Source organism: Silene latifolia, chromosome 8 (genome assembly GCF_048544455.1).
Source record: "Silene latifolia isolate original U9 population chromosome 8, ASM4854445v1, whole genome shotgun sequence".
NCBI lineage: Eukaryota > Viridiplantae > Streptophyta > Magnoliopsida > Caryophyllales > Caryophyllaceae > Silene > Silene latifolia.
The window spans coordinates 27,053,354-27,073,755 of record NC_133533.1 but is presented as its reverse complement, the minus strand read 5'-3'; the positions used below and the strand labels follow the sequence as shown (position 1 = coordinate 27,073,755).

The window sequence follows — 20,402 nt, the reverse complement described above, 5'->3', positions numbered from 1 at the left end:
CTTTCTCAACCTCGGTCTGGAGGTTGAAAACTTGAACCCCTGCACCAGCCCGTTGTACAGCTTTTCTGGAGCCGGCCTGGTACCCATTGGGTCAATAAGGCTGCCGGTGAGGTTCGGCGAGGGAAGTGCGGCCAAGAACGTTATGTCTGAGTTCGTAGTCATTGACGGCTCGTCCGCCTACAACGTTCTCATAGGCCGAGTCACCCTGAGCGAGGCCGATGCAGTAATGTCCATCCGGGCTTTCACATTGATGTATGTCTCGGACTGGGGGGAAGCGCATAAGCTCGTTTCAAAGAACGAAAAGGACGAAGTGGTCAATGTCCAAGTGTCCGCCAGAGGGTGCAGCGTGCAATCCTTCAAAGTGGCGAAGAAGTCAGAGAAGGGGAAGAGCCCATCCTTGCAACAGGAGGGCGAGCACATGGGTACCACCGTCGGCATGGTTGAAGGAGCGGAGACCGAGGAGGTAGAGATTGACCCAGGCCGCACCGTAACTATCGGTGTTAACCTGGAGCCAAAGTTCAGAGCCGCACTCCTAGATCTGCTGAGAATGAACAAAGACGTCTTCGCCTACTCAGCGGCCGAGATGCCAGGCGTGAGCCAGGAAGTAATTGTTCACAAACTAAACGTACTCCCCACCACTCGCCCTGTCAAGCAAAGGATGAGGAACTCCTCAGCCGAGAAGGATGAGGCCATCAAAGCCGAGGTAGATAAATTACTGGCGGCGGGCTTCATCATGCCTTGTACCTATCCTGAGTGGTTAGCTAATGTTGTAATGGTGAGAAAATCATCGGGGGCATGGAGGATGTGCGTGGATTTTACCAATCTTAATAAAGCATGCCCCAAAGATTGTTATCCCTTGCCTCGAATAGATAGCTTAATCGACGCGACGGCAGGCTACACTATGTTGAGCCTGCTGGACGCCTTCTCAGGGTATCATCAGGTGTTCATGGCCGAGGAAGACATGCCAAAATGCGCATTCATCACTGCTAACGGCACATACATGTACAAAATGATGCCGTTTGGTTTAAAGAACGCCGGTGCAACTTACACAAGACTGGTGGACAAAGTGTTCCAAAATCAAAAAGGCGAAACATTGAGGCTTACGTCGACGATGCTATTGTAAAAAGCAAGTCCGACAGCGAGCACTTAGCCGATTTACGCGAGACATTTTGTTCACTAAGGAAGTACAAGATGCAGCTCAACCCAATGAAATGCAACTTCGGTGTCCGGGCGGGTAAGTTCCTCGGCGTACTTGTCAGTGCCAGGGGAATTGACGCCAATCCAGACAAAGTCCAGGCGATCCTAGACCTGCCGGAGCCGAGGAATCGAAAGGAGGTCATGATGCTGACCGGGAGGATGGCGGCTCTAGTCCGTTTCATCTCTCGGTCAGCCGACAAAAGCACCCCATTCTTCAAGGTGTTGAAGGGGAATAAAGACTTCGGCTGGGGGGAGGAGCGAGCACGCCTTCAAACAATTTGAAAACTCATCTTGGACTCTCCCAACCCCGTCCAGGGCCGATCTTTGGGGAAACACTATATCTGTACATAGCGATTACCTCGGCCACGGTCGGTGTCGTGATCGTCGAGAGAAGAGGACAAGCAACACACCCAATCTACTTTGTCGACCATACACCGTCATTTGTTGCCGAGAGAAATTACCCGCTGATTGAAAAAGCAGCCTTTGCCGTCGTCGTCGCTGCAAGGAAACTGAAACCCTACTTCGACGCACATCCCGTGACGGTCCTAACAGACCAGCCGTTGGAGAAAGCATTGGAAAAATTTGAGCAATCCGGCAGGCTCATCAAATGGGCGATGAGAGCTATCCGGCCGGCGTTCGGTACAAGCCGAGGCCCTCGATAAAGGGACAGAATCGGCATTTCCTGGCCGAATGCACATACCAAGAAGAGCAAACCCCCGGAGTATGGGAGGTATACACCGACGGGTCCTCCACGACGAACGACTCGGAGCCGGCATACTTATCATCAGCCCAAACGGGGACGAGTTCGAGTACGCCTTGAAATTTACCTTCTCGGCCTCAAACAACGAATCCGAATACGAGGCGGTGATAACCGGAGTCGAACTAGCTAGGGCCGCAGGGGCGGAGCACATAATTGTGAAAACAGATTCACTTTTGGTGGCTAATCAAATCAGAGGAGAGTACAAGACTCGAGACGACGGAATGGTAAGATACCTGGAAAGGGTGAAAGCGACACCTCAAAGTTAAAATCTTTTCGGATCAATGCATTCCCAGTCGAGAACAACCGAGCCGACGCTCTCTCAAAACTCGCCAGTTCAACCATCAAGAATGTCAGCCGAACCGTGCTGGTAGACATCAGGAATGCCAAGAGCATTACTGAGGCCGTCGGCATGGTGGGTAACATAGAGACCGAGACAATGTGGATGACTCCGATAATGAAGTACAAATTGACAAGTGAACTACCGGAGGACCGCAGTCTCGCGCAGAAAATAAAAAGGACCGCAGCAAGGTACTTGGTGTTCGAAGGAGAACTATACAGAAGGTCCGTGATAAGACCACTTTTGAAATGTGTCGGCCCAGCCGACGCGGAGCTCATACTGACAGAGATTCACGAAGGCATCTGCGGCCATCACATGGGGGCAAGAACACTAGCCCACAAAGCTCTCCGAGCTGGCTACTTCTGGCCCACCATGCTTGCGGATTCCAGAGCCAAGACCAAAAAATGCAACAACTGTCAAATGCACGCTCCGGTGATACATGCGCCGTCCCGAGACCTGCAGCCGGTACTTAATCCCCTTCCTTTCGCACAGTGGGGGATGGATCTACTAGGGCCATTTCCAACGGCATCCGGCGGAAGAAAGTTCTTGATTGTCGTCGTTGATTACTTCACCAAATGGGTTGAAGCTGTAGCAGTACCTGCAAAGACGACGGCAGCCGTAAGAAAGGTAATCTGGGAAAATGTCATAACCCGTTTTGGGTTACCCCAAGTCATGGTATTCGACCACGGCCGAGAGTTTTGGAGTGACACAATAATGAGCTGGCTGGAAGGACTCGGTATCAAATTTGCATACTCCTCCGTCTGTCACCCACAGAGCAACGGACAGGCGGAGGCAACCAATAAAACAATCCTCAATGGTTTGAAGAAGACAGTTGAAGACCTAAAGGGAAGATGGGCCGATGAACTGCCCGGCGTCCTATGGTCCCTGCGAACCACGGAGAAAGAAGCAACGGGGTACAGTCCGTTCCACTTAGTCTACGGGTCCGAAGCAGTCCTGCCAGTTGAAGCAACGGTGCCGACATTCATAACGGTCACCTTTAACCCGATCGAAAATGAGGAAGGCTTAAGAACCTTCCTAGACCTAGTTGAAGAAAGCCGAGATACAGCACGCCTCAACTTGGCGGTATACCAAAACCGAATGAGAAGAGCTTACAACCGAAGAGTCCACAAAAGGGACTTAAAAGTAGGGGATCTAGTCCTAAGAAAGTCGGCCGCCACCAACAAGGGAAACATTCATGGTAAACTAACGGCCAACTGGGAGGGTCCCTACAAAGTGGTTGAGGAAATGAGGCCGGGTACATACCGGCTGACCGACATGGAGGGTGTGCCTCTGATGAGCCATTGGAACACCGACAATCTCAAGAAATACTTCGTGTAGCGGCGGAGGTGTCCAAAACAATTGTTGGCACCCCAACGCATGTTTACATCTAATGAAGAATCACCCAATTTTTCCATCAAAGTGTTTATCCCCTCCGCGGTCATATCGAGGTAGACGCCCCGGCCCAAGCCGGGCAGTCACCCCAAGAATGCTGTCGCGTCGTAACCCCTAGTCGCCTCGGCCAACCGAAGGCCCGGCAGGGGACACAACGATCGATACGCCAACATACGCTGTCGCGTCGTAACCCCTAGTCGCCTCGGCCAACCGAAGGCCCGGCAGGGGACACAACGATCGATACGCCAACATACGCTGTCGCGTCGTAACCCCTAGTCGCCTCGGTCAACCGAAGGCCTGGCAGGGGACACAACGATCGATACGCCAACATACGCTGTCGCGTCGTAACCCCTAGTCGCCTCGGCCAACCGAAGGCCTGGCAGGGGACACAACGATCGATACGCCAACATACGCTGTCGCGTCGTAACCCCTAGTCGCCTCGGCCAACCGAAGGCCTGGCAGGGGACACAACGATCGATACGCCAACATACGATGTCGCGTCGTAACCCCTAGTCGCCTCGGCCAACCGAAGGTCTGGCAGGGGACACAACGATCGATACGCTAACATGTTCAAGAAAAAGACGTTAAACACAGTTGAGATACGCCTCGGCTAAGCCAAAGGTAAAAATGAAAAGCGCTCAGCTAATAACGCAAGAAGACAAGAAAAGACCTCGGCCAAGCCAGAGGCAAAACAAGCAAACGTTCATTAATGACAACAGACTACAAACGAGAAGAATGCAGATGACGACCGTCCCCATAAGGATAAGCCAAAACGCAACCTACCAAAGTTTTACATAAACAAGGAAAAGAGAAACAAAAGATTACAGACATGATATTTGAAGCGCCAAAAGATGGCAGGGAGGAAAGGCTCGAGTTGGCCCCGAACGACTAAAGCTATCCGAGACGCCGGGTGAGTCTGGTGACGACCGCCCGTCTCCCTACGCTTGATGCCGCCCATCATCGGCAGCAGTAGCGTCAACTTCGGTGGCCGGCCCAGAGGAAAGCTTGTCATCTCCACATGCCTTCAGCCTTTCAGCCTCCTTTTCGGCCTCCTTCACCTTTGCATCATAGGCCGCCTAGGCCTCGGCTATCTGAGCCTCCTTCGCCGCCTCCTCTTTTTCCGCAACCGCCTTTTCCGCGGCATCGGCCATCTCATCCAAAAGCTGCTCAAATTTCTCCCACGGGAAGGAGTCTTCAGGAATGAGCCTCTTGATTGCCTCCCTGGTCGCTTCCTCGGCCTGATCCCGGAATTGAGCGCACAAGTCAGGGAGGACCTTATCTTGAAGCACCTCAATATCTTTCTCCCTTTGGGCAAGAACAGCCCTAGTGTCCGCAAGTGCCTCCGACTGAGCCTCATACATCCCCCTCCATTCTTCCCTTTTGGCAACAACGGCGTCGTAGCCGCCCTTATACCTGTCCCGCTCCTCCAACAACTGGGCAGAGGTGGCATCAGCAGCCTCGACTTTGGCCCTCTCGGCCGATAGCTGCTTCTCAGCTTCCTCCGCACGCTTCCGAGCAGCTAGGAGGTCAAGCTTAGCCTTCCCGGCTTCCCCCTTTGCCGCGGAGAGATCAAGCTTAAGCCGTTGGATCAGAGGCCCAGCCTGGGCCATGGCCTGCTCTTGCTCCATAATGTAGGAGCCGGCCAGTTGAGTCCACTTCGCCAGCCTCTTGGATATTTTTGTACCCTCTGCCACAAGCTCGGCGGGGGGAACCTTCTGGAGTGCGGAGTCAACGGTGACATTCCTATCACCCGCCTTCTCAGGCTGCTTCTCTAATTGCCGATCAGTAAGAACGGCGGCTGCCGACGGCGGATCTACAAAAAATTGACACAGCGCATCCATGTCAACATTCATTGACACATCAGAGAGTCTGTCATCGGGAATGCATAATGAACCAGCTAAGTCTGAACCACAGGTTAGGTCCGTACCAGTCTGGACCCTCTTAGTCGGGGGACCGGGTGAATCACTCTTTTCCCCGGCAGCGGCAGAAGCCGGCATTGACTCTTTTCTCTTCTTTGGAGGAGGAGGGCCCTTCGCAACGGTCACCATCTCCTCGGAGACATCGATGACCTCCACATGCTCCTTCTGGACCGTTGGGGTTGAAGAGGGAGTTGGGATCGACAACGTCGCCGACCTGGATCTTGCCTTTGATGTTCTCTTCGGCACGCCCCCGAGAACCCGTGCTTGAGCCGCCGCCTGATCCAGAGCCTTCAGCTGCTTGTCCATAAGTTCGTTGGGAGCCAATCTACGATCACGCGCGTCAGCCTGAGGGTGCCGCTCAACGACGTTCCCGTCCTTATCAAGCCCTAACCTCTTCAAGGTCTCCTCCGACAGATCCTGGCCAAACCGGTCTGCAAGAAACCAGACAAGAATTACATAAAAGAAGTAAAACAAAGCTCTAAAAACAGGAGCGTAATAGACAAAGATGGGCCTCACACCAACCCTACTCACCCTGGTTGAGGGCCGGTATGAGGCCGACGCGGCAAAGCAGCTCATCCTGAAGAATAATCTGGGTCGGGGGCACCCATCCCTTCTCAGCATCAAACAGCTGCATCGCCCGCTCCTCGTCGGCACCAAGAGGAACCCTGCTGGCATCCATCTTGTGCTTACTCTGGGAGACCCATTTTTCACGCTCCCTTTTACTCTCGCACCGTAAGTTGACTTGGTGCTGGAAGGACCGGGGCAACGGATAGTCATCCGGCACTTCGACATACACCCACCGCCCTTCCGGTCCTTGCGGGAAGAAAGCTTATCAACGAGAGAGGACGCCCGGCTCCATCTCGCACGCCGTACCACCCCACCTTACCGGGGGTCGATGACCGAAGATGATGAAGCCGGCGGAATAAATTAACTGTAGGTACCTCCCCCTTGAAAAGACAGAGCCACACGAAGCCAACTATCGTCCTAATGGCCAACGGATGCAGTTGAGCCACGGCGACGTTCATAGCTTTGATGATGGCCGTGACGTATTTATTCAAAGGAAACCGAGGCCATACTCCGGATGCGATATATACGCCGATATGACCCGGAGGAGGGCAACAGACCGCCTGACCCTTCCCAGGGATAACAATTTTGTACCCCTCACCGAAGTAGAAGTGACCCTCGAACAGAGTTCCACCGGAACAACTGGCGAATTTGTTGGTACAGGCACGGTCAGGACCAGTCATGCAAGCCTCGCCGTGATCCAGGATGTGCGGCCTCTCTTCACCAGAAGGAATCCCTTCCTCACAATCATCATCAACATCATCATCCTCCCAACCCTCCGGAGCTTTTGGATCCACTTCAGGAGATGGAGACCTAGGGCCCCCAAACCTTATCGGGATGGCATTTAGTATCTCCTCCTCATCAAGACGCGACGGGGAACCCCCCGGCGCAGGCTTGCTAGGTCCAGCACCAGCAGAAGACATGTTACAACAAAACTTGAGTTAAAAAGAGAAAATTTATTTGTTTACCTTGAAGAAAATGCCACGCCGGAGTGATGATTCTGAAAGCTAGAGAGAGGTTTCGTCACAAGGGCTAGAAAGAAGAAAATTTTTGAGAAAATGAAATTGGTGCCCAATTTCAGGGATTAACTGCCTTATTTATAGGGGAAAGCCCATGAAGAAGGACCAATCAGGGCACAGCCCATGAAACGTCAGCCAATCAACAAACAGACACGTGTCAAACATGCAGCCACGGAATGTCAATCGTCGCAACAGTTGAATGTCAATCAATGCACGATAACCAAGCGTCTTCAACACGCCCCTTCATATCTCTCTGCCTGTTCATCTTCCTCAACAAAATTCCTAAGTACCCGTTTCTCCGCCGCAACATGATCAACCAAGCCGGAAAGCACCTTACCGAGGGCAATCGGAAACAACCGGCACTCTCCACCCTGGTCTCAGCCAACGTCATTGCCTTTTCCACATCGGATGTCCATTACACAACCATGTGGAGGGGGGATATGGTACGGCCTAAGCAGGGCCACGCCGAAGCAGAAGAAGCGGGGCGGGAAATTTTATCTTGCGCGAATATACGCTCAACATACATCGGAGCCCATACCACGGCATGACTACGGCGGGGCAAATTAATGGGGCATATTCTCGCACCCGGCCGACCGTCAACATATTGAGCAAGGTCAAAGATATCCACAAAGAAGTCAACGGCTTAGACAAAACTAACAAGCGAGGCTGTCGGCTGTCGGATGGGTCCCGGCGGGCAACCAGCCCGAAATGGGGCACACATCCGCGAACTCATATCCAAGACCCCTCGGCGGTGAGTCAACAGGGCCCGCCGGCCTGCCATAGGTCCCTCGGCCGAGAGGTAGGTCAGTATTTCCACCTGCTAGCCACTTGGCCACTACGTGACAAAAGGTGAAAGTCTATAAATACTCCTCTACTCTCATTGAGTAGAGGATCCACAATTTAACCTAAGAATCACTATTCACCTGGTAATATCTTCCTTATCTCTCTACAATACGTACTTTGCCAAGTAACAACAACTTACCTCTCTAAGTTACTGACTTGAGCGTCGGAGTGAGTTCGCTCGGCCCAAAGCCGAGCCCTCAGTTTGTTCATCGTTTCAGGAGACCGCAAGGAGGATTCAACTAAAGACGTCATTCTACAAGCACGGGTGGTAACATATAACTGCTCTGGAATTACACCCGGAACAATCCCCAAGTACAATCCATCCGTAGCCCGCAAGACAAGAGTCTTTCCAGCTGGCGTTAACATAGATTCGCACCATGGAACAGGAGGACAAACAACCAATAGAGTAAAAAGGCCGTCCCCACGGAGCATTTGAAGATCAAGATCGTGGACCTCCAGATTGTCCTGGATAACATCCTCAAACCCAGGCGGATATAGAGGGTCATTAGTGACCCTGTCGTTGGCCTGAAGAACATCCCCAACCTTTTGACGAGTCTTAGAGAAGAAAGCTTTGGGGTTAAAGGATTCTCCTCTGAACATGATGTCGTTTCGTGAACTAACTTTTTAAGTCTTAAGACACACATTTTTGTATTAACCGAGTTTTGTTGAACAAATATATTAGTACAAAGTACTAGATTTGTATTCGACTAAATTAGATTCATACTTACTTTGTCCCGTTATTTATTTATCTATTCCTTTGTTTTTTTATGAGCATTCTGATCATTCATATGTATTATAGTCCACTTGTTGTCCAATAGAAATAAGTACAAATGATCATCTCCCCTTTCTTTAATCCATGTGTCAAAGCAAAGGCGAACGAATGACCGAGACAGGAAGAATAGCTTATTGTGTTGCACTTATTATGATTTACTCCGTACGAGTTAGGCTTGTGTGCGGCCGTTTTACACTATTATTGTATACTGATTTTGTCATATAATAATGGTAAACCGATAATTGGGACAGTGAAACTGATCTTCAAAAAAAAAAAAGACATAATCATATTAGTTTAACAAAAAGTTGAAAAGTAAAAAAGCAGTTAAGTTTCGTTTTACACCAACTCTTATGTAAGACAGTTTTATCCCAAAAATTGTATATGCCTTGTATTTGTACTCGTAGAATAAATGGTGCTTCAAAATTTGGCACCATAAAATGCTCAAAAGTTGCTGAATTTATACTCTTAATCTTTTGGGTGCATTGTACTTGTACTTCCCAATTTTTTCTTGCTTCAAATCGCCATTTCTTATGGGACTAGTTCTCTAATTCTAGTCTCCTTATACACACAATATTCCACCCCACAATCCACATTGCTTTACTATTAATTTGGTACAATTTATCTAATTTCTCAAATTGAATGATACAAAAACCCACTTTTCTTCAAACAAATATTGCGGGAAGTGTCATTTAGTAAAACAGTGGGCGGGATTTAGTAATTGCGAAAAAATATTACCAAATTTTGTATTGGGTAGTTGGAAATTCTTCTAATATTTCCTTCCTAATTTGGGTTCTTTGTGTATTTCCACAATTTGGGAGATTTAATCCATTTAGATCCCAAATTTAGCAACTTAGGTTCTAAGATTCTTTCATATTTTATTGCTATATAAAGTAATACCATAATTTTATTTTGTACATCACATTCATACATACAACATACATTTGTTGCAAAACTTATAAGTTACTCATCATATAAACTTCAAATCTTTAATTGTCTTTTTGTCAAGTGAACAACATTTGTCAATTTTAAGGAAGTTTTTTTTTAAGATAATAAGTCTTGCAAATTTGTTTTTGGGTAGTTGCCAAATGTTCAATTTTCATGTGATTTTTTGTATCTTTATAGTTTGACACAAAAAAAAAGTTGGATAATTTCAATTTTTTTTTTTTTGTATTATGGATATGTGGATCTAAGATTAAGGGTAGTTGAGAGATTTGAATTTAGTCACAGAAATTTCAAGCTTTTTTGTCACAAGAAAAGTGTTGAAAAGGTAGCTTAGTGTTTTTACCAACTGGGTTATAAAAAGAAGCAATCTTTGTGATTATTTCTTAAGTTTTTTTGGGTTGAAAATTGTTTGATTTGGAAGAAGAATGGGGCATCATTCTCCTGCTGCTGTTTGGGATTATAGAATTGCTCATGAGGTTTCCAAAGATTGGAATGGGAATTCGCAAATCATGCTTAGAAATCCTCAAGGTGCTTCTGCCAGGGTAATTTTTTTTTTAATTGTCTCAAATTTAGTTGCGGGAGTCGTTGAGGTACTGGGGTAATGTCGTTGTATCTAAAGTTTTAGTTGCGGGTATCATTAAGGTACTGGGGTAATGTCTTTGTATCTAAAGTTTTAGTTGCGGGTGTCAATGTGTCATTAAGGTACTAGGGTAATTTCGTTGTATCTAAAGTTTTAGTTGCGGGAGCCATCGAAGTACTGGGATAATGTTGTATCTAAAATTTTAGTTGCGGGCACTGGGGGAATGTTGTTATTATTTGTTGTGTCTAAAATTTAGTTGCTTTTATTCGATGCAATTGTTGACGCAATTTTCATTATGCATTCCATTTGCGGGATCCCTTGAGGCAATGTGGATAATGTTAGTATTGTAGTATTTGAATTCTGATTTATTTTTTCATTATTTTCTCATGTGAATTCTGATGATTAATGGGAAGAAATTTGTTGTTTATAGTTAATTTTATGGATTTTATGGATAAGAGGTTTCCTAGCTTTTAGGGAACTAATTTTATGGGAAAAGATCTCAGGGATTACTTGTATTTCTCCTTTTAATTAGGATAAGATATCTTATTGTTTAATATCTGTAATTTATTTGTAACAATTTAGGTTTATGTTTGATGTTTGATGTTTGATTTATCTTTTGTTTAAATCTTTGATTTGTATTGTTCAGGTTAGTTTGCATGGGGGACAAGTCATGTCATGGAAAAATGAACAAGGGGAAGAATTGTTATTTACTAGTACTAAGGTATGATGATTTAAGTGATTTAACCGATGTATGGTTTTAAATCTCAGTCGCGACACTGATACGAGGTTGATTATAATGGTTTTGGAAGTCACTGTGACAACATTTTACTGCATTTTGAGGCGATATAGGCCGAATCGCTGTCAGCAGCAGTGTTATATCTTAAAAGACTGATTTCATTTTCTTGGTAAAATCAGGCAATTTTCAAGCCTCCGAAAGCTATGAGGGGTGGAATACCTATTTGCTTTCCTCAGGTATTTTTGTTTTTGTTTTGTTGTCCTTCATTGTATTACTTCTAGTTTGTATTCTCGGTTTTTGACTTCCGGATCTTTAACTTTGAAGTTCGGAAACTGTGGACACCTCGAGCAACATGGATTTGCACGGAACAAATTATGGTCAATTGATGAAAATCCTCCTCCTTTGCCACCAAATGATTCCAATGGCAAATCCTTCATCGACCTAATTCTTAAACCTTCTCCCGAAGATCTGAAATGCTGGCCTCACAGGTGTGCTGTTATGCTTGGTTATTATGTTCAGTCGAGCATTTTATAGCTAAAATCGGTGAAACCTTAGGGTTCCAAAGAAAAATGAGTGTGAACGCCAGGGTACCAAATTGGATATCCTCTATGAATTATTATTAATGATATCAATTCCCAGATTGAGAACTGAATTGACTTTATCTTGCTCCAGCTTTGAGTATCGCATGAGGATTGCGCTTGCTAATGACGGATGTTTGTCGCTCATATCTCGCATAAGGAATGTTAATGGGAAGCCATTTACTTTCTCGTTCGCTTACCACACATATATGTCAGTGTCTGATATCAGGTATTGGACTTTGTCTGTCTTCATCTTCCGTCTTCCTGAATTAACACAACCTGAGAATCTAAACTGATCCGTACAGAAGTAAACTGACCCAAATTAGACCTGAATTGGCTTAACTCATTTTTCTCGATTTAGGGAGTGTGTTGACTCTTATTAATATTTGTTCTGCAGCGAAGTCAGGGTTGAAGGGTTGGAGACACTCGACTTCCTGGACAACCTCTCTCAGCGAGAACGCTGCACTGAGCAAGGAGATGCTTTGACATTCGAGACTGAGGTACTAATGTTATCCCCGTTATAATGTAATTAGATCCCATTTAATACAAATTAGCTGGAAAATGAAGGAGAATAAAAAGAGTTCAGTCACATGACTAAAGTTTCTTGGTTTGTGATAAAAGGGCTCTCATCTTTAGAAACATGGGTTTGATTCATGACTTTTTCGAGTGACAGAAACAAAGTAGGGTGATGTCTACCCATTATTTTGCTTTAGTACCAAAAAAGACTACTCGATTGTTTGTAGGAGATGCTTCAAGTTGTATATAACGGTGTGACGGCCTTTGCATGTGTTTAAACTGAAAAATGGTCATGGCAAAGATATAATCGTGATCACATGACATTATGATGGAGATTACGTCAAACCGCAATGCCTCTGCTTATTGATTGTTCCGTGTTTATATACCTTATTTCTATTTGTAAAGATCGCTTCAATTCAAACTGTCCGTGTAGTTTTAGAATATTTTTGCAGCTGAAATTTACTCAAAAAGTCAAAATGATTTGTGGCCTTTGTAGGTGGATAGAGTATACTTGAGTTGTCCAAATGCTATTGCTGTAATCGACCATGGGAAGAAGCGAACGTTTGTGGTTCGAAAGGAAGGACTACCAGATGTTGGTAAGACGTCACTTTTGAAAAAACAATCAAAATAAATATTGCTCAAAGTTTTATCGATCATAATTATGTACTCGTTGGTGATGTATAGTTGTGTGGAACCCGTGGGATAAGAAATCAAAGGCGATGCTGGATATAGGGGACGAGGAATACAAGCAGATGCTATGTGTAGATGGAGCAGCAGTCGAGCACCCGATAACTCTGAAACCTGGAGAGGAATGGATGGGTCGGGTTGAACTAATGGTCGTGCCTTCAAGCTTTTGTAGTGATCACCTTGATCTCCAATAGGTGTTACTCCTATATTTCCAAGCAAGCCTCGAGTTTTATAGATAAATAAGGCGCTTCCAAAACGCAAATAGATTGGATAGTCTACAGTCCGTACACCAAGTTTCGCATCTCAATGTTTAGTTCTGTGGTCTGATATCACAGTCGCTATAGAACAGATTTCATTGTGTATGCTGATAGCCTGATAGTGTTAGTAAAGTATAGAAAATTGCTGAAATCATTTTTAGGTTCAGCGGAAAATGTATGAACGGAATATGTAAAACTTGAATTATAATTTCTGTTCCTTTTTTTTATCATATTTTCAACAATGAGTGGGTTTTTGGTTAGAAAAGAATGCAAAACAATAGGGAAAAAAAGTTGGCAGGAAGCTTTCTCTTTGGATATCAGAGCCAGGTTTCGATCCTGGGACCTGTGGGTTATGGGCCCACCACGCTTCCGCTGCGCCACTCTGATTGTTGGGAAATATTTGTCAACTATATTAATTATCCTATGCTGTTCTATGCTTTGGGCCGCTTTTCTACTCTATGAATCCAAGATTCCAAGGATTTTTCTCTCCGTTGATATGTCGAGTATATGACTATATCCAAGGTTGTAGGTTTAATTGTTCCGATGTTTCCATGTATCAAAAATTTGGGTAAATCCGTTTTATACATGTATACTTCATACTTGTAAAATCGAGTCTTTTTTTACTTGACTAGTCATGTAAGGTGGGTTACAAGTTACTTTTATGAGGGCATATATGTAAATAGAATGCGGTTTAAACTGAGTGTATCGTAAAACCGTCTTACAAGAGACTTTCTCCCCATATATGGTTATGATTTTTGGTGTATGTAAATTATTAAGGTGTGATTGTTCTATTATATGGATGGTTTTCATTTTTTAGTACAATCCTCACCTAGGTTAATTATGTATTTTCTGCTAGTTCGTTAATTAGTACTCTGTAAATATCTTAGATTTTTGTAGGTCGTTTGTGTCATGACTCATGCAAGATGGGCAGCTCGTGCACGTATACAACAGGATTTGGAAAAAACAAAGAAAAAAAATATTGAGCATTTGCACAATCATACTCGGATTTGTGGGAAAAAATGGTTTGGATTAATTAAGATTTTGTAATGATCTTTTATTATTGAGACTCTTGAGTATTCGATATCTTTATGTTTCAAATAGATTGGATAGTTTACCGTCTGTACACCAATTTTCGCATCTCAATGTTTAGTTCTGTGATATGATATCACTGTCAGTATAGAACAGATTTCATTGTGTATGCTGATAGTGTTAGTAAAGTATAAAAAATTGTTGAAATAAAGTCGAATATGTAAAACTTGAGTTATAATTTCTTTCTTTTTTCTTAAGCTTTTGCAATAGTGAGAGTGTTTGGTTCTTGTTTTTGATAGGTCTACAGGATTGTATAAAAAAGAAGAGAATGCAAGATAATAGGGAAAATAACTCAGGTGTACAGGATTGTATAAAAAAGAAGAGAATGCAAGATAATAGGGAAAAAAACTCAAAAACAGCAACCGGGAAGCTTTCTCTTTGGATATCAGAGCCAGGTTTCGATCCTGGGACCTGGGACCTGTGGGTTATGGGCCCACCACGCTTCCGCTGCGCCACTCTGATTGTTGTTAAGCATTAGTTAGTTATCTTACTTATTTTATTCTTTTGTATGCTTTGGGCTGTCTTTCTAATCAATGTGTCCCAAGATTCGAAGGATTTATGGTTGTAATTTTTTGGGCCGGTTTTTCTTTCAGTTGGTATGTCGAGTATATGACTAATCCAAGGATATACTCCATGTTCGAATGTTTCCAATGTTCCCACGTATCAAAAATACTTTTGTGAAACCATTTTACACAATGTTATTGTAAAATCGACTCTTTTTTAAGGGATTATCTCACTTATACCCTCAATTTTTACGTTTTTTAAGGTAATTATTGACGGTAACTCGATAAGGTGTGATGATCTTGAAGAAATGGTGGAAAGGTCGATGGAGTGATCAGAGGCGAGTCCAGGATTTTGATTTCGGCGTAGCAAAATATATACTCCAGATAAAGTGTATAGATAATTAGTGTGAAAGCGGTAAATATTGGTGTAGCAAATCACGAAATTCTAACCGAAATTTTCGCTTTCGGTGTAGCGGCTGCTACACCACAACTCACAGTGGCCTCGCCCCTGGGAGTGATTGTTCAGAAATGGCCTTTACGAGATAATTAGTATAAAATAAAACTTTTTCAAATTTTCAGTTTTAACATTATCAAGGTGTGTTGATTGTTCAGAAATCTTAACACCAAAAAATTGTCGGAGTTGGGGAAAAATGGTCTTAATTAATTGATATTTTTTTAATGTTATTCCTTTATTGAGACCCTTGAGTATTAGTAGATATCTATATGTATCAGAATCACTCGATTTTATCATGTTATTATTCGTACATAGTAGAATTGGGTGATACATAACAACTCATGCTCTGCTATTTTTTACGTTATATCTCCATTTTTTTTCTTCACCATTGTCACAATGCTACTATAATCAACGACCACTATGTATTTGAAGAGCATTGCCGCTCTTTTTTTCAAGATGGTCTGGAGTTTTTCAACATTATTTCCCCAAGGGTCGGTGAAGTACGATTCTAGAGCATCCGCTCAATTTCCTTGAACAACAAAACCTGATTTTCTAAAAAAAATGACGCAAATGTTCTACATCGAATAAGATTAACCATAATCATTGATCAAATATTCAAATGAAAAAATACAATATTGTCAAAACCCAATTCACAAAATTCTAATTGTCTTCAACAATGAATAGTTGCTTGGATCTCCTAAAACTATTTTCCACGTCGATACTCAAGTTGCTTGGTGTTCTCAAGTAGTATCTGCCCATCAAAATATGTGGTGAGTTGCAACATATCTAAGTACAACATTGAAGTAACCATTTTCTCCCGAAAAACATTTTTAAGTGGTAAAGCGAATGTTCTACAAACATGGACAACATGCGACTCAAGCTAGCCAAAGAAGAAAAGAAATGACTAAAGGACCAACAAATACAGAGACAATTATATCTACAGTCACCCACTCTAGTACTTGAAAAGTTCCCTTCCAAACTAATCCGTAATTGTTGTAATTGCCCTTGATTTCTCCATACAGAAATTAAAATACAGAGTAGAATATAAACTTGTCAAGTTGATTTACAAAATATTTTTTTAAAATATCATTTTTTCATGAATTATTAACACTAATCATTTTACAAGCAACCCCAAACACCACGATTTGCAGGAAGTGGCAAAAGGTGTTCTCTAGGACATAGGGCTGGACTATGTTGGTCTCAAAACCCCTAGGATTTTGGAAATGGAAATTTACAGTATAAAATACTATTTTGAGTAAAGAAAGAGCTCGCTTTTTTTACTCAATTGTTCTTAATTTAACATTGAGGACCCCACGCCCCAAATTTTCTAGCTAACCACACTGTTTGCGAAGGCCATTTAAAAACTGGGAGCTTGGGATAATTTTACTGTGGCTTAAAATATTTGGTCAAGTTGAAATCCTTCGACACCTAAGGTTAAAAGGAAACAAAATATTTGGGATGGGGGAGTAGTGCTTAGCAAGTTAGTAAAGGCGGAAAGTATCAAAAGAATTGTACTATAAAGGCTCATACCTCTCTTATGTAATTTGCCACAGCCTTACAGCCTTCTATCGCGAGTTGCATCACATTTTCAAATATATCGATTGGCAATTTAGAATCCATCTGCATTATTTCGGGAAGAGCCACGTCAGGGTGTTTGAATATGAGAATAAGAGATTAACTGGGGAAATAAGCTCTGAAAGCATGTACTGCTACCCTAAGAGCTAAACATCAGAAACAACACGTCAATTAGCATGTTGTCAAGACTTTTCTGAAAGCTAATCTCATCAAGACCAAGAAGCCAACATTTCGATCAATATCCTCAACCTCGCAAGCACTGAACAAGTAGGCATCACATGATGTAGATTGGAGAAGAATCAGTGATTTTAAGCACTACTACGATTGTATTCAAACTTCAAAGTATTATAATGCAGGATATCAAGTATTGTGAGCCAAAAGAAGATTGGAAGAACCTGAAGAAGTGTCACTTTGTCCATTTTAGGTAGAAGTCCTACTGTAACATCTGGGCCTCCAGCACTATCTTCCACATAATTTAGATCTGTGAATGGAAATTTGGACCATACCTAGTAAGAACTATACACTATTTTAATGCAAAATCTATTTTGGGTGTGGCCACAGGTTTCATCCATAATGTTGTCGTGGGACGTAAAACTAAATTGAAGAAAGTACCTAAGAGTGGAGTACTATTAAGATACCCAGCACTACAAGATGTAACCAAATCACGCATTGGAATGCCAGCATCTGCTAAAGCCAAAGTAGCTGCATTTATGCAAGCAGATCGAGTTCCTGCAAAGAATTTTCATTAGTACATATGTAAACCACTACTAAGGAGGAAACAAGTTCAGTGTAAAAATGCCCAGATGCCTCAAGACATCACGTGTAAGTTACTTAAATATGTAAACATTAGTACTGCAAATGTAAAGCAGCACACAAATCCCAACTAATTTATGGAGTATCCCAAAAAGGTATTATAAGCAGTCACTATTACCTCCATCGGCTTGGAGAACTTGGACAAAGATATCAATCTGCGAAAAAAACAGATTTACAACATGAAAACTACGCAGTTCAGACTTGATAATGCATATGAAGCTTACTAATTGTCACGACAAATAACCTGGGATCGGGGAAACTTCTCTAGCAGTATGCAAGACTCCATAGTTTGCCGAATAACCATCGATATTTCTGTAGATCGCCTGAAAGTTGGAATAAGCAAATATCATACAACATAGAACTATAAAACTATACTAATTTACTTAGAAATTTTTTTTTTAAAAAAAAAGGAAGAAAAAAGAAAAAAAATGACAGATGAATAATCTAGCTCGTAGATGACCTTCTTTTTATGATCACGTAAGAAATGAAAGACCAAACCAATATAGACTTCTATATCAAAAATGTAAACAATGATTGGACCCTAGTTCTCCTTGAACACAATTTTTGGATTCAGATACTAACTGAGCAAAATCTGCAATACCCTTAAATTTATTCATACAATCTAATAACCTACAGTAGTACAGTCCCACTGTATTCTCAGCAGTCAGCATAATGCAATGACAGCATCGTAGGTTAGTTATGGAACTTCCGACTCCCTGAGAAAGTGAGGAGAATTTGCTTCAGTGACAAACGGCATACACTGTACTAACATTTTTCATAAATATTCAAGCTAACGTCTAAATACTTACTCAGAGCATAAAACCATAGAGAAAAAAGTAAGGTTTCTGGGAGCTGACAAACGGCACTGGGTATGCAACATTAGAGATTCAGATTATTTAATAACAGAGCACACTGATGCTGACTGAACTAATACACAGTGATACCTACACCATGATACACTTTCAGTACATCAATCTCAGCACCAAGTGCTTCATGGTTGGACACTGTTTCGAAGTTTGATAATTTTAAAAATCAAACTTCTTAAAAAATTTACACTATACTACGCGGAAACATATACTGCTACGCTAATAATTGACAAATGACACGTAGTGTTACCCCTCGATCCCTTACCCATCACGGATAAAAATAAACTTTTTCTTTCAGTTGTTTTCTTTTTGAACTTCTACAAACTCCCGTATTTTGGGGGTGGGGGCAACATAGGACATGCGTTGCCGAAACAGGAAAAAAACTTCAGCACATCAAGAATCAATAAAAATTACGGAGGTTACAGTAGCAAAGTAAAGGCCAGACTGATTGCATAACTTATAACATTCCACAAAACTGGAGGTAGCATGCTTAAAATTTCCAAATAGCTACAACCATTAATATGGATATGAGTATATGGAATATAGTAAAGAAAAGGTAAAGAGGTTAAGCAAGACACTAGCCTGTCACCCTTTGGCTTTCTCACACGATCTCCTGTACTGAAATTAGCCATAGTATATTCACAGCGCACCTGAAATAAATGTTAGTACAATTAATCTAAGAGTAAAATGTCGAACTCTTTAGAAAGTGAAACTGAGAGTGTAAATATCAAGCTTATTGGAGAAAAACGTATTACCAACGCTTTGTCAGATATTTGCTGTGATTTATTTTCAACCTGAAAGATACGAGATATCGTCATGATAGAGTTACATAACTGCCAAAAAGAAACGCGTGACCTTACTCCAACTCAACCAAGATCATCAAATTTCTTGATTCTTAAAGATGAATGTATCGCTATAATACTCCCTTTGTCCCAGTCATTTGTTTACCTATTCCATTTTGGGTGTCTGGGTCAATTATTTACCTTTCTATTTTAGAAATGCCTCTGATGGGCAATTTGATCTTCTACACTCAATTTGGTCCACTTGTCATCTAATAATTGGCTCCCCTCTTTCCTTGGTCTTTGTACCAAAACCAAAGGTAAACAATTGAAAATACGCCATTCCTACTGAGTAACTAATTTTGGAACAAAACAACTTCTCCTAAAATCAAAAAACCTAGTTTTCATTATCAATTAAGTTCATAAAAAAGATGTCTTTAGCCAACAATAGGTTTCAATGAATTAATCAACAATTACACCATTACATAGCGATGAAGCCTAAACCTAACTTAGTGGCGGAATTAAGGGGGGTTAGCAAGGGCATTCACTCCTGAACAATTAAAATAGTCGGATCTTTTTCGGGTTTACCGTATTGCATTACTAGTTCACCCCCCTCCACCTCCCTAGCTACAAATACTGGTTCTGCCACTGATTACCATAACAGCAAAGATAATTAAGAGAGAAATTAACCTCGCGAGGACCGTAAACAGCGGCAATAACTTTAGTGTTTCCCATCTCAAATACTGCTGAACTACAATTAAATCAAAAAAAAATATACAAAATCATAACATTGTCAAAATATTTGAATTAAAAATTAATTGAAACGTAATAAAGAATTACTAAGTTTACCCGTCGGCTTTCGATATGGAACCAATTTCAGCACGGAGTTGTCTCATCTATTAACAACGAAATTAAGCAAATTATTAATTAATTAATTAAGGTAATGAATTAGTTAAGAAAAGAATTAAGTAGTTAGAGAGAGAAAAACCTCAAGAGGACGACGACCGTCTAAACGGAGACCTTCAGGACTGATGAACTCCATTGCTACCGACTGTCGCGGATAACGGCGGCGGATTTTGGTTTTGTTTGTACGGTTTCCAGGAGAGTTTCTGTATTCCTTTAAGAAAATCGAAAATAAACCAAGTACATACAAAAACAAAAGGTTCCAATTCAAACTATTATTATCGAACCAACCTATGATCGAACTCGGCTCATGTGGTAAAC

At 42.5% G+C, this 20,402-nt stretch overlaps 2 protein-coding genes and 1 non-coding gene across 4 annotated transcripts; 1 reads left to right on the top strand and 2 right to left on the bottom strand.

Annotated features, from left to right (window-relative positions):
* Positions 1–9,141: 9,141 nt before the first annotated feature.
* LOC141596638 (putative glucose-6-phosphate 1-epimerase) lies at positions 9,142–13,331 on the top strand. Its single transcript, XM_074416844.1, has 8 exons — positions 9,142–10,287; positions 10,972–11,046; positions 11,241–11,297; positions 11,386–11,549; positions 11,734–11,868; positions 12,037–12,139; positions 12,652–12,751; positions 12,840–13,331. The coding sequence occupies exons 1-8, from the start codon at positions 10,171–10,173 to the stop codon at positions 13,034–13,036; spliced, it is 948 nt and encodes a 315-aa protein (XP_074272945.1). The 5' UTR covers positions 9,142–10,170; the 3' UTR covers positions 13,037–13,331.
* An 83-nt stretch (positions 13,332–13,414) lies between these two features.
* Positions 13,415–13,486, bottom strand: TRNAM-CAU (transfer RNA methionine (anticodon CAU)). Its single transcript has one exon. It is a non-coding gene; the product is annotated as a tRNA-Met (tRNA).
* Positions 13,487–15,682: 2,196 nt separating this feature from the next.
* On the bottom strand, positions 15,683–20,402 carry LOC141596637 (exosome complex component RRP41 homolog). Of its 2 annotated transcripts, XM_074416842.1 has the most exons (12): positions 20,299–20,380; positions 20,167–20,268; positions 20,028–20,074; positions 19,869–19,929; positions 19,155–19,193; positions 18,982–19,049; positions 17,778–17,856; positions 17,652–17,688; positions 17,333–17,449; positions 17,116–17,201; positions 16,676–16,765; positions 15,683–15,896 (listed from the first exon to the last, which is right to left on the bottom strand). In XM_074416842.1, exons 2-12 carry the CDS (start codon positions 20,218–20,220, stop codon positions 15,849–15,851), a joined length of 726 nt encoding a protein of 241 aa, XP_074272943.1. In that variant the 5' UTR covers positions 20,221–20,268; positions 20,299–20,380; the 3' UTR covers positions 15,683–15,848. The 2 variants fall into 2 exon arrangements, with proteins under 2 accessions (XP_074272943.1, XP_074272944.1); XM_074416843.1 differs by having other exon boundaries at positions 20,167–20,402.